The sequence below is a fragment of the Gopherus evgoodei genome, chromosome 9, assembly GCF_007399415.2.
Source record: "Gopherus evgoodei ecotype Sinaloan lineage chromosome 9, rGopEvg1_v1.p, whole genome shotgun sequence".
NCBI classification, from domain to species: Eukaryota; Metazoa; Chordata; order Testudines; family Testudinidae; genus Gopherus; species Gopherus evgoodei.
The window spans coordinates 28,201,133-28,215,979 of record NC_044330.1 but is presented as its reverse complement, the minus strand read 5'-3'; the positions used below and the strand labels follow the sequence as shown (position 1 = coordinate 28,215,979).

The 14,847-nt window shown below is 39.8% G+C and overlaps 1 protein-coding gene across 2 annotated transcripts in view; it reads left to right on the top strand.

Moving 5' to 3' along the window:
• The window catches only part of MED12L (mediator complex subunit 12L), a 319,974-nt gene that overhangs the window by 22,991 nt on the left and 282,136 nt on the right, over positions 1-14,847 (top strand). For both annotated transcript variants that reach the window (XM_030575113.1, XM_030575112.1), the window contains exons 2-4: positions 4,219-4,323; positions 11,288-11,479; positions 13,465-13,624. In XM_030575113.1, the coding sequence (XP_030430973.1) occupies positions 4,219-4,323; positions 11,288-11,479; positions 13,465-13,624 (457 nt within the window). The remainder of the gene's footprint in view (positions 1-4,218; positions 4,324-11,287; positions 11,480-13,464; positions 13,625-14,847) is intronic.

Genomic DNA, 14,847 nt, shown 5'->3' with positions numbered 1-14,847 from the left:
CCAAACCACCAAAAAGAAAATCAATCTTCTGCTGATGGCATCTGACTTAGATGATTTAAGTGAATGTGTGTTGCTCTGCACTGCTTTGGATAATTATCGAGCAGCACCTGTCATCAGGGATGAATGTCTTCTGGAATGGTGGTTGAAGCATGAAGGGACATACGAATCTTAAGTGCATCCTGGCATGTAAACATCTTGCTACAACAGTGCCATGTGAACGTCTATTCTTACTTTCTGGTGAGATTGTAAACAAGAAGCGGGCAGCATTATTTCCTTCAAATGTAAAGAAACTTGTTTGTCTGACTGGCTGAACAAAGAGTAGGACTGAGGGGACTTGTAGGCTCTAAAGTTTTACAGTGCTTTATTTTTGAATGCAGTTATTTTTTGTATGTAATTCTACATTTGTAAGTTCAACTTTCATGATAAAGACATTGCATTACATTGCATCAGGTGAATTGAAAAATGCAGTTTTTGTGTTTTACAGCACAAATATTTGTAAGAAAAATAAATATAAAGTGAGCACTGTACATTTTGTATTCTGTGTTGTAATTGAAATCAATATATTTGAAAAAGTAGAAAACATCCAAAATATTTTAATAGTATTCTATTATCACTTAACAGTGTGATTAATTGCCATTAATTTTTTTAATAGTTTGGCAGTCCTATTTAGAATCCTTTTATCACTTTGATCTCTTGGTTGGTCTAGTTTTCAAGGCTGTCTTGGGGATAGTGTAGGTAGGAGGAGTGTTTTAGCACTTTAATCTGAATTTTAAATGAAGACAGTGTTTCTGGCTGGCTTCATAAATCCTGCAGAGTGCTCAGAATTCTCTTAAATTGAAAAATACTGTAGTGAATTATTCCTATGTTACCCTTCAGACTTCCCAGAAATACTCAAAAGGTCTGCTCCTTGTTGAGGATAACAGAATAAACCAAAAAGGGAGTTTCTACGTCAAACTCCTTTTGGAAGACTGTTTTGTCAGAAAAGATTATAGCCCATATTTAAAAAAAACACATTTTTTTTCTGGCCCAGTATTTGTTTAGTTTTGGTGAAATTTAGGGAGTTGGAGGAGACTGTTAGAGCTGGTCTTTATTGGGAAGTTACACCCCCCAGCCTGTGAAGACTTAGGTATGTACATGCGATTTAGTTCCCCTGAACACAATGGGATTACTCATGCTTTTTGAGTTCTCAATTGTCTCATTAATAGGGCTGTGCACTTGTTTAATGTAAACAGGCATAAATCTCTGTAGGCTCAAGTCACTGTCAAGACTTTATAGTAGCGATAATCACTTTTGCAGTAGGAGTATTATTGTAACACTCCAGAAGAAGTAGGTTGAACTGCAAAAGGGGCACCATTGCTTCATTGTAGCTGTTTGTTCTGGCTGTTTCAGTATGTGTAGTGAAGATCTGTTTGTAGTTGTGGTTTTAGCCACTAAGCTGAAATGGTTGCATAGAAAGTTTCAGCAAAGCAAAGTATGATACAGACCATTTCTCTTTGTACCTGTCATAAATCAGATACTGTTTTTGCTCTCTGCTCTTGGGGCAGGACTACATTGGATGTTGTTTATAAACCTTACCACGGATCTCAAGTCTGAATGAAGCTGCCTCTGTAATGCAGTGGGAACACATTTTTACCTTTTGCTCTCTGAACTGCAGTGGTTTCCTGTTTTGTTTCTGGGAGCAGTTCGAGATATTGATTCTAATCTGTAAAGCTTTTCATTCTGTCTGACACCATGTCTCTCTATGCACCATCACAACACATTAGATGCTGACAGCTCCTAGATATGTGATCTGAAGGGCTGGAGCAGAGGGGCCCCAGCTGTGGGAGCGCTCTGCTTTGGGCAATCCAAGAGAGCTTTCAAATTAACTGTGTGGTGTTTTTTTTCCCAAAGGCCGTGCAAGACACAATTTTTAGTCCAGATCTACTCTGGTTATTGATCATCCCTGTGATATTTGTAATGGCTTGTTAAAGCAACAGGGCTGCTTGTGCTTTCTGTTGTGAACAGTTTCATTTGTTCTTTGTTAACTTGTGTCATGTGCCCAGCTGCCAAAGCACAAAATAAAAATATAGAAATGTCATCCCTTCTGTTTCCTACAGCTTCAGCTGAAAGCCTTCAGGTTTCTAATCCAAAAATAATATAGAGTTCTGGGTGGTTCTTAGTTTTCTCAGAAATGTGTCTTGTGCTCTTTGGATGGTATAACATTTAAATACCTTCTGAAAGCTTGTGGTCATTGAGCATTGTGGGGTGCATTCAAGTAAGTGCCAGAATTACCTCAGGAGTTTAGCCATGTCATTCCACTTGGGTATGCGGAGGCCACAACTTTTTGATGTTAGTGTCCCTCTACCAGTACTACAGAAAAGAGACTGGGAGGCAAGGACCAGATATATAGCTCCATTTAGCAATGAGAAGTAAACCTAACTCTTGCCCCTCCTCCTTAAAAATATGGAGCCATCTTCGGAGAAGTGGGATAAATGCTGCTGGTTCTTCAGATGTGAGTCTTGAAGTGCCTAAACTGGATGTACAACAACTTTGTTATGGGATTTCCCTTTTACTGGCCACACTAAATACATCTTTGAAGAAGGGAGTGGGGAAGTAGATGGAAAGATTACATTTATGTGTGTAGTAAGACCATGTTTGGCTTTAACAGTACACTGGAAAACTTCTTTATGAAAACCATGTCATTTTAGAAAATGGCCCTTGTAGTGAAGCCAAGAGCAGTGAGACCTATAGTAGGGTCATCTGCTGAGCAAGTGCTAATAATGAAAATCAGTGATAGTGATGGCAGCTTAAATATTTAAGTTTGGTCATTCTCCTAAGATGATACATTTGGGAAAAATATATTTGTAAATGTGTTTGTATATAGAGAAATTCTAGTGCCTCACATAAAGTGCTTTGCATTTGGAAACAATGTTGGAGCTGATAGGAACACAGGCAGGCCATAGAATCCTTTTGCATTTCACTCCCCACCAAAAGAAAACCAAACCAATAACAACAACAACAAAAGTTTGCAGATCAGTACAGTTCATTGGCTGTAATGCTGAATACAACCTGTGTGTAACATGGGCTGGAGCCTGGCACCTCCTATCTCTGGGTCTCAGTAGGTAATCTGTGAGTTACGGTTTTTGGAGGGAGTGTGTGACTGTTGAGAGCGAGGCCTGCTGGGAATGGGGAAGCAGAATATAAAAGGCGGGTGACCAGATCTTATTTGCCAGTGTGAAGAGAGACTTGCTAAGAGCAGCATGCTGATGAGGTTCTCCAGTGACTGGGGTCAGCAAGCACGATTCCCAGTAAGGGGCCATGCTAAAGCCTGTGGAAGGAAATGGGAGATGGGCCAGTGTAGGAAGTGGGTCACAGAGAATTATGCATGGAGAAGGCAGCTCTTTTGCTGCTGTAAGATGTTAGGGGCTGGAGCCTCTGAATAGAGGATGGCACAGGCTTCCCTGTGGTGCTGCCTGACAGCGGTAGTGTACTGACACCATGGCAGTCAAGGGGCAAAGGGGCTGTTGTGATACCACTGAAGCAGAGGGGGAAATTCCAGACTTGTCCAGACAGGTTTTCCTTTGGGCCTTTGTTTAACCCAAAAGGGAATGCTTTTCGTTTGGTCAGAGGGTCAAACTACCTTAGCAGTAAAGGCGAGCAGAGGCATAGATGGAGGAAACAGAGGCAGGGGTCCACCTAGCTTTGTATGTATCCCATAATGGGGGCTTGTGGCTAGTGGAGCTACCCAGTTCCTGGACCTGCACTGATGTGTGTAGTCAAGTCCTGCCACATTCTTGGCTAACCCAGAGCTCAGTCCTGTGGCATACAGAGGGCTGTGGAATCAAACTCTGCTCCTTCTGTGCTTCCCGTCCTCCCCACTCCCAAATAGTAGAACCATATTGGTTCTATTGTGTGTGGGCCTGACGTGCAGATACTTGGATGATTTGATCTCCAGGCAGTTTCTGTTCTTCCTTCTTTCCTCCTTTTTATAGGAACCCTCCGGCTCCAACAAAATTACAGACAGGTTTGAGCTGAAGCCTCGAAATCTGGAATGAGTTCCATACTGTCATTCTTTCTCTAAAATTGTATGAAAAGGGAAGATTTGCAGAGAATACACAGTCCATGTGCAAAATATACAGTGTGACACACCAAGACTTTTTTATAAAAATATGTTGATGCAAATGATCAAATTAAAAAAAACTAAATTTAATTAACTTAACAAAAATATGCTCTTTGCAGGATGAACTTACTGCAGTGAATGTAAAGCAGGGTTTCAATAATCAACCAGCCTTCTCTGGAGATGAGCATGGATCTGCTAGAAATATTGTCATTAATGCCTCAAAGGTAAGGCAAGGTTTGTTAGTTTGCTGGAGTACAGATTCACAAATGCATGTGTATTTTACCATTTAAGTTACTTTTTTTGGAGGATAGGGGAAGGGAAAGCTGTCTACAACTTGTAAGTGAACAGTGGTGTTTTTTTGTTGCGCATTGTTCTACCCTTAAGTCTTAGTATTTGTAGATCAGGATTGAATATTTGTCTAGAAGATACGCCCTAGGAATTATTTTCAGGAAGTTCTGTGAACTGAGCTGTACAGGACATCAGAATAGAAGATCACAATGGTCCCTTCTGATCTAAGAATCTTAATATTGAAGTTAATTATAAACCTAATGTAAGAATGTTGCGAATTAAATCCAGGTCTTCAGCTGGTTACTGTACTGCTGTCAGATGTTAATAATAAGGTTGTAAGTAATAACCAGCATGGATTTATCAAGAACAAATCAGACCAAACCAATCTAACTCTTTGACAGAGTTACTGGCCTAGTGGATAGCAGGGAAGCTTTAGATGTGGTGATCTTGATTTTAGTAAAGCTTTTGACATAGTCTCATAAGCAAATTAGGGAAATGTGGCCTAGATGAATTTACTATAAGGTGGATATACAACTGGTTGAAAGACCGTTAATGGATCACTTTCAAACTGGGGGGATGTATTTAGTGGAGTTGCACAGGGGTCTGTTTTAGACCTGATATTATTCAATATTTTCATTGATGACTTGGATAATGGGGCATGCGCAGGAGGGGGCAAGCAGGGTCATGCCCCCGCCCCCACCCCCAATAATCAGCAGGGCCACAGAACTCCTCTTGACCCCAGGGCTGCAGCAGGGAGAGTAAAGTACTCCCTACTGTGGCGGGAGCACAGAATGTGATTCTCCAAAAGCAGTCCAATTCAAATTCCTGCAGACACCTCTGTTTATATTTGCAGATGACCCCAAGTTGGGAGAAGTTGCTCGCAGTTTGGTGGACAGGATTAGAATTCAAAATGACCTTGACAAATTGGAGAATTGGTCTGAAATCAGTGAGATGAAGTTCCTTAAAGACAAGTGCAAAGTACTACACTTAGGAAGGAAAAATCAGTGTAGACTACAAAATGGGGAATAACTGGCTAGGTGTCAGGCAGTACTGCTGAAAAGGATCCGAGGATTATAGTGGCTCACAAATGGAATATGTGTTAACAGAATGATGCAGTTTTGAAAAAAACCTAATATCATTCTGGCCTGTATGAACAGGAGTATTGTATGTAAAACATGGGATGCAATTGTCTTGCTCTGTTTGGCACTCTACTGCAGCTGAGGCTGCACCCATGTCCAGTTCTGGGTTCCACACTTTAGGAAAGATACGGACAAACTGGAGAGAGTCCAGAAGAAAGATACTGAAAATGATAATAGGCTTAGAAAACCTGGTATATGAGGAAAAGTTAGAAAAAACTGGACTCCTTTAGTCTTAAGAAAAGACTAGGTGTGGGTGTGGGGAGAAAGTGATAACAATCTTCAGATATGTTAAGGGCTGCTATAAAGAGGACTCTGATCAATTTTTCTCCTTGTCCACTGAAGTTAGGACTAGAAGGAATCAGTTTAATTTGCAGCTAGGGAGATTTAGGTTAGATCTAAAGAAAAGCATTTGAATAGGCTTCCAAGGGAGGCTGTCAAGTTCCCATCATTGGACGTTTTTAAGAACAGGTTAGACAAACGCCTGTACAAAAATGGTCTATGTAAACTTGTTCTTGCCTTAGCACAGAGAGCTGGACTAGGTAACTTCTCGTGGTCCTGTACAGCCCTCTATGTGGGGAAAAAAAGGGTACTTAAAAACTGAGTGCTATATACTTGACATAATACCAGATTGTAACATTTCAGCCCGAACAAGGTAATTACTTTTTGTTTCCAGTCTATGTTTTCATGGTTTATAAAGGCAATAATGACTTTCTTTCCTTGTAGGTAATCATTGCTGGTATAAAGACTCCTGCCTTGTGGTGGGCCCTTAACTACTCCAGCTGTTTACTTACTGCTATGAAATACCTTCCCCATCAGCCATTGTTGCTTGTTTGATTTTATTCAAATGAGCATTTTTTAAAAAATGTAGTTTTGAATTGTATTTACTGAAACTTCACATACTTTTTTTTGTGAAGAAAGCTAAGCAAGTATCAAAGTACTGCAAAGCTCAGTAAAATATTGGTAAAACTCTTCTAACATGATCATTACAGCTGATAAATTATTTTTTGAAAACAAGGTTTTTCAAAGGAAACAGAGAATTTCTTTGTTTTTCTCCTCTGTTCTCCTCCCCTACTCCACCATTGGGAAAGGAGATAGGGGGAAGGAATTATTTATTTATTGACCGAAAAACTGAAGTTTCAAGCAAAATGGAAAAAAAAACTTTATTGCATTTGTAATTTTTAATAGAAAACACTTATCTTCAGGGTTGGTTGGAAAAGTGATTTTATTGTGATAAGTAATCAACCATTTTGTACACAGAGGACATGTAGCTGTTATTTGGGGAAGCATAAATATCAAAATATGATATTTGCCAGTTATTTTAAAATATTAAAAGATGAATATACAAATTGTTTCTATTGACAAAATACTAGAGTATTTGTGCTACGTTCATGTGGCTTTCGTATCCTCTAGAACTGCTACCTGCAGACACTTGCTTTGTCATTTAACTTTTAGTTAGTCTTGAATTGAATAATATTGTACTGTGATTAGATCTTAACTATTCAAAAATACAAACTTTAAAAAAAAACAGTTCTGAGGAAGTGCTCATAGCTGTTAAAACTGTTTTATTCTACACAACTTAAAATATGTTCAATGTCTATTTTAAAGCCTTTCTGCTGAAATTAAAACGTAACCAACTGGAAACATTCTCCATGAAGATTAAAAAGCCCCCCTCAAAATGGTTTTAAAGTATCCATCTATAATAGCTTGTCTTGAGATGAAATACTTGTTTTGAGATGTAAATAAATTTGGATAACAACCTTTTTTGCCTTTTATCCCATCTTTGTTTTTTCTGCTGTTGGTAGGACAGTCAATTTTGGTTGCATGTATTCCTTGAGGTTTCATCACATGACATCTTAAAGATTAATCTTTAATTCCTGGAGACTGCAGGACAATCCTGGAGGATTGGCAACCCTCGCTGTTGGTTGAACCTGAAATTGCCAAAATACTGTAAAAGGCAATTCCCTCGAGCATTTTTGGCTTAGAAGTAGGGCTATTGATTAATTGCAGTTAACTCACATGATTAACTCAAATTAATCACAATTTAAAAATTACTCACGATTAATTGCACCGCTAAACAATAGAATACCAATTGATATTAAATACTTTTGGATGTTTTTCTACATTTTCAAATATATTGATTTATATTACAATACAGACTACAAAGTGTACAGTGCTCACTTTATATTATTTTTATTACAAATATTTGCACTGTAAAAATGATAAAAGAAATAGTATTTTGCAATTCACCTCATCCAAGTACTGTAGTGCAATCTCTTTATTGTGAAGCATAACTTACAAGCATAGTTTTTTTTGTTACATAACTGCGCTCAAAAACGAAACAATGTAAAACTTTAGAACAGTGGTTCTCAAACTTTTGTACTGGTGATCCCTTTCACATAGCAAGCCTCTGAGTGTGACTCCCCTTATAAATTAAAAACACTTTACATATATTTAACACCATTATAAATGCTGGAGGCAAAGTGGGGTCTGGAGTGGAGGCTGACAGCTCATGATCCCCCATGTAATAACTTTGTGACTTCCTGAGAGGTTGAGACCCCCAATTTGAGAACCCCTGCTTTAGAACCTACAAGTTCACTCAGTCCTACTTGTTCAGCCAATTGCTAAGACAAACAAGTTTGTTTACATTGAGCAGCGATACTGCTGCCTGCTTCTTATTTACATCACTGGAAAATGAGAACAGGTATTTGCATGGCACTTTTGTAGCTGGTATTGCGAGGTATTTACATGCCAGATATGCTAAATATTTGTATGCCCCTTCATGCTCTGACCACCCTTCCAGAGGACGTACTTCCATGCTGATGATGCTCATTTAAAAAAAGTGTGTTAATTACATTTGTGACTGAACTTCTTGTGGGAGAATTCTATGTCTCTTGTTCTGTTTTACCAGCATTCTGCCATATATTTCATGTTATAGCAGTCTCGGATGATGACCTAGCACACGATCATTTTAAGAACACTTTCACAGCAGATTTAACAAAATGCAAAGAAGGTACCAATGTGAGATTTCTAAAAATAGCTACAGCACTTGACCCAAAGTCTAAGCATCTGAAGTGCCGTCCCAAATCTGAGAGGGACGAGAGATGGAGCATGCTTTAAGAAGTCTTAAAAGAGCAACACTCCAATGTGGAAACTACAGAACCTAAACCACTAAAAAAAGATATCAACCTTCTGCTGGTATTATGTGACTCAGATGACAAAAGTGAACATGCATCAGTTCACATTGCTTTGGATTGTTATCGAGCAGAACCGTCATCAGCATGGACATGTCCTCTGGAATGTGGTTGAAGCATGAAGGGACATATGAATCTTTAGTGCATCTGGCACATAAATACCTTGCTACACCAGCTAGAACAGTGCCATGCAAATGCCTGTTCTCACTTTCTTGTGACATTGTAAACAAGAAGTGGGCAGCATTATCGCCTGCAACTTGTTTGTCCGAGTGACTGACTGAACTCTACATTTGTAAGTTGAACTTTCACGATAAAGAGATTGCTCTACAGTACTTGCAGTAGGGAAATTGGAAAAAAATAATTTTTTTTACAGTGAAAATATATCTGTAATCAAAAATAAAGTGATCACTGTACACTTTTTGTTCTGTGTTGTAATTGAAATCAATATATTAGAAAATGTAGAAAACATCCAAAAATATTTAAATAAATGGTATTCTATGATTAACAGCGTGATTAATCAAGATGAATTTTCTAATCACTTGACAGCCCTACTTAGAAGAAATCAAGTAGTATGGGAAATCTCAAAACGTTTGCATACACATTTGAAATTTTATATGCTTATCCTTACCTTTTCAGGTTTGAATATCATCGCTGATGAAGGAAGGGAATTGAATACTGTTCTGGTCATAACTGAGGGTTTGTCTGCATGGCAAGATACTGTGTGGCAAACCAGGATGTGAATTTACAGTACTCTAGGTTGCTGCATAAGTAATGTCCCACATGGACACTGCTATAGCACACTGAAAATACCTTTTACTTGAAAATACCTACGTTAAGTCATTCACTGTGTTGTAACAGTGTCCACGTGGGACGTTACTGCGTGGCAAGCTGGGGTGCTGTAGACTGAGGCCATGTCTACATCTAAAATTTTGCAGCGCTGGTTGTTACAGCTGTATTAGTACAGCTGTATAGGGCTAGCGCTGCAGAGTGGCCACACTTACAGCAACCAGCGCTGCAAGTGGTGTTAGATGTGGCCACACTGCAGCGCTGTTGGGCGGCTTCAAGGGGGGTTCCGGGAACGCGAGAGCAAACCGGGAAAGGAGACCAGCTTCGCCGCAGTTTGCTCTCGCGTTCCCCGAACCACCCTGCAAACCGCAGGGAAGGAGACCTGCTTGCTCGGGGTTCCGGGAACGAGAGAGCAAACCGGGAAAGGAGACCAGCTTCGCCGCGGTTTGCTCTCGCGTTCCCGGAGCCACCCAGCAAACCGCAGGGAAGGAGACCTGCTTGCTCGGGGTTCCGGGAACGAGAGAGCAAACCGGGAAAGGAGACCAGCTTCGCCGTGGTTTGCTCTCGCGTTCCCGGAGCCACCCAGCAAACCGCAAGAAAGGAGACCTGCTTGCTCGGGGTTCCGGGAACGAGAGAGCAAACCGGGAAAGGAGACCAGCTTCGCCGCGGTTTGCTCTCGTGTTCCCGGAGCCACCCAGCAAACCGCAGGGAAGGAGACCTGCTTGCTCGGGGTTCCGGGAACGAGAGAGCAAACCGGGAAAGGAGACCAGCTTCGCCGCGGTTTGCTCTTGCGTTCCCGGAGCCACCCTGCAAACCGCAGGGAAGGAGACCTGCTTGCTCGGGGTTCCGGGAACGAGAGAGCAAACCGGGAAAGGAGACCAGCTTGATTACCAGAGGCTTCCTCCTTCCACGGAGGTCAAGAAAAGCGCTGGTAAGTGTCTACATTGGATTACCAGCGCTGGATCACCAGCGCTGGATCCTCTACACCCGAGACAAAACGGGAGTACGGCCAGCGCTGCAAACAGGGAGTTGCAGCGCTGGTGGTGCCCTGCAGATGTGTACACCTTCAAAGTTGCAGCGCTGTAACTCCCTCACCAGCGCTGCAACTTTCTGATGTAGACAAGCCCTGATACTCTCGCTTGCTGAGTAGTAATTTACCAAGCACACAGTTTGCTTTTAAGCAAAGTGTGTTTGGGGGTAGGGGAAGGGCATGCACATGCCCTCACTCATAACATGCTATAATGATGAAAGATGGAGGAACAGTGAGAAATGTATTACTGTTAAAGTAGTTATTTTAGACTTGTATTATGGTCTCAATCTAGCAAAGGGTTTAAGCACACTTTTAACTTGAAACACGTGGGGAATCCCAGTAAAATGGGACAATTCATGTACTTAATGTTTAGGAGAATTTTCAGTTCTTTCTTGGAATGGGCCTAAATTGGGGATAATGTTCTGTTGGAGAGACATGGGAGTATGGGTTATAGTGTAATCATTGGAAGTATGATGTCCACTGCATTTTTTTTTTTTAACTTTATCAGGCATCTTCAAGAGCCTTTCTTGTTTACTGCTTGGCTCTATTGGCCCTTATCTCCTATGACTAGTAACGGTGCTCTGGTGCTTAGCATCAGGAAACTCCAACTCTGAGCTCCAGGGAATTAAAGTGTAAGCTCATTAAACTGATAGCTTAGACTAGAGTGATGACTACCTCTATTCAAATGGAAATCTTGTGTGTGTTAATGTACAATAGATGCTTACTTATTGTGTTTGTTTTGTTTTTCCACCAGATTGGCGCTTATTTTAGCAGTATATTAGCAGAAAAGCTAAAACTTAATACTTTCCAGGACACAGGAAAGAAGAAACCACAAGTAAATGCCAAAGATAATTATTGGCTGGTTACTGCTCGCTCTCAGAGTGCAATTCACAACTGGTTCACAGATTTAGCAGGAAATAAACCACTGACTATTTTAGCAAAAAAGGTATATACAGATTTTCACTCCCTTTTTTTAATGTTCCTTGGATTTTACAGAGTTGGAGAATTTATGTAATACTTTATTTATATTTATATTAACCAATGCATATTTCTGCATTTATTATTAAAAAGTGACCTGATCTCCTTCTGGTCACAAAGCAGGCTTTCTATAAATCATTGTGCAGTAAGGGTGTAGATGGATATGGACTCCTCTATATACGTCACACATGGGCTCCTCTATATACATCAAATGGGGGAAATGCTTTTTTCTCTGTCCTGAGATATACAGTAATGGGAAAATTGGCATACTTTATAATTGGGGTCCCCACTGAAATCAATATGATTTTGCCACTGACTTCAACGGGAGTAGGAGGATCTTTGAAATGTTTGTTCTTGTCTTTATATTTTCTTATTTAAAAGAAAAGAGGCTAGATTCCCAAACACCATCTAAACTGTGAAGTTCTTTGTGCAAACTGCCTTATTTCTCTTTGACTATAGTTAACCTTGGGTAACCAGGTTCTCTGTGTATACACTTTATTTAGATGTTTTCTGTCTCAGTGCAAGAATTCTGCTCTACCAAAATTTCTCAGAACAAAGTAGGAAAGTGTTGGAGGTTGATGCAATATTGAGAGAAACACCTTGCTTTTTACTCCAGTCCTCTTGAATGCCCTTTACATTGACACCAATATGTCTTTACTATCTCTTATAAATTCTTTTCCTTTCACCATTCTTATGCCTAAGATCTTGCTCAGGTTTGATAGCAGCATGCTTCCAACAGCTCATGAATGGGGGAAGACATCTTTGCTTCTTTTCAGGTTTCTTTCAAACAGCGTGACGTGTCTGAAAAAAAAATAGTATGAAACTAGGAAAAAATTCTATCAAAATCTGATCAGTTAGGAATATTGAGACAATCAAGACAAATGTCAGTCTGGCAATGGAAATCTTAGACTATGCTTGAGATGGAAACTGGAACCAAAATAACTAAATTGGTGTCATTGGTTATTTTGATGTAAATCTGTCTGTGACAATCTTATTCTGGAATAAAAGTGCCCTATGAATTTAAGCGACAGAGTCCTGTGGCATCTGAGAGACTCAGATGTATTGGAGCATAAGCTTTCGTGGGTGAATACTCACTTCGTCAGATGAAGCGGGTATTCATCCATGAAAGCTTATGCTGGAATATGTCTGTCAGTCTATATGGTGGCACAGGACAGTTGCTTTTTACGGATCCAAACTAACATGGCTACCCCTCTGATACTATGAATTTAAGTTACATTGAAATATGGTACTCTTATTCCACAATAAGATTGTGCACAGAGATACCTGAACAGATATAAATAAAGCTGTGAGTTACACCAACTTTGGTTCTGGTTTCTTTGTTTACAAGGCCTACAACTAAAATGAGTGAGTGTTTTAAAATAAGAGCTATACTCGTTATTAACCAATAAGGTTCGTTTCTTAACTTCAAAAAATGTTAATCTCAGAAGTGGTGATACTGAAAGAATCCTTTAGACTATATTCTTGCTTCTTAGTAAGTGGCCAGGACACTTAAATGTCTGAATAGCTGGGATAATTGACCTGCCAATAACACCACAAAGGGATGCTAACATAGTCATGTGTCTAGTAACACAGAGTGGCCCAACCACTGTTGCTGAACACCTGTAAGATACTGTGTGAAAAAATTCTACCAGTCAATGTCAAAGATCATAAAAGCAGCCATTATTATACCAGGGTCTGCAAGCTGAGTTTTCATGCTTTACTCAACAGTATGAGTTGTTTTCCTCCTTAGATATTGCTTCAAAATGCATTACAAAATTATTCCACATACATGCAAAAAGTTAGATGATCTCCTGAGTTTATGGGTTAACATAAAATTCCTTCTGAGGTGTATTTTAGAATTAAATAGTCAAGGTCTATAGAAACCCAAGCTGGTTTCCTTACAATTTTGTTATATTGGATTTGCTATAGCATTTATTTTCTGTTTCATTCCAGGTTCCTATTCTCAGTAAAAAGGAGGATGTCTTTGCTTATTTAGCAAAATATTCTGTGCCACTACTGCGAGCAGCGTGGCTGATCAAGATGACGTGTGCCTACTATGCTGCTGTTTCTGAAGCTAAAATTAAAAAACGTCAGGCTACTGATCCAAATATTGGTAAATGAACAAGAATTCTAATGTCTAATTGCACTGTAATAATTGAATGGAATTCTTCCTTTTGTTCAGTGTTCTGGTGTTGCTAGGAAAGTATGTAGCAAAGAATCATTTATTAGTAGGAGTCTTATTTTTTTTTCTCCATTAGGATTTCTATTCTCCTGGCTTGCACTCCTCCCCAAATTATCAAATAATACAAAGCGCTATAAAATATAAAATATTGCCCCGTACAATTACCTCTCCACCTGTCAAGTCAAATCAAATCCCAAATCTCTAATCACTTTATTGAAAAGAATATACTGTATCTTAATCATCAGCTGCTGACATTCATCCCAGTGTAGAAAGCTCACCTAGGGGGTCTGTGGCCATTCAAGTTCCTCTTATTATGAAGTTAAAGGCTTAAATGGCCAGAGGTCCTTGTATGCTGGGATGAATGTCATCCTGGAGTGAATTGAATTGTTACTTTGAAAAACCTGAAATGAAATTTGAAAGTTTTTATATTTTAGGCATAATTATATTTAAATGATTGTGGGAGCACTTTTCAACCCCCACTGGTGAAATGAATGCTACCTTCTGGCACCAGCCAGAAGTACTGGGCCAAGTACTGAATGTATCATGTATGTGAACATGAAAATCTAAAGAGCTTTCAAGAACAGTGACAACGGTATGCTCTTTCAAGAGAAATGGAGAATTTATGTCTTCCTGCTGAACTCCAACTTGAAAACATATTTGCAGGCTGATCAAGGCTGGAGCGCTTACATTTCATGTCAGATTTTGTGTGTGTACAGAGAGGGTTGGCTGCCTGATCCAGATCTGACCTGTATGTCTTTCTCAGTGTTGTCATAATAGCTTAGTGTGAGCTCTCTCGGGCAGGGACTGTCTTCTCCCTTCCTTGTGTGTACAGTGCCTACCAGAATGGTGCTGCTGATTGTGGTTCCTAGGCAGTACCAGAACATACATCATAATTAGAACAAACCTGCTCCTGGGGGAAATAGCCATATGTCGGATCAGAAAAATGGCATAAATCATTTGCATCGTCCATCTCTTTCCTGCTACCCATGGTCTATTTCCTCAGGGCCCATCCCACTGCGGATCTCTCTCTTCTGTACTCTAGCACTATGTCCCTTACTTAAATCCTCCCTCTCTAGCTTCTTCCTGCCACTCTTCCTTGTTTGCGGGTTTATACTAATTTATTCTTTGTATTATGGTAACATCCAGAAACCCCA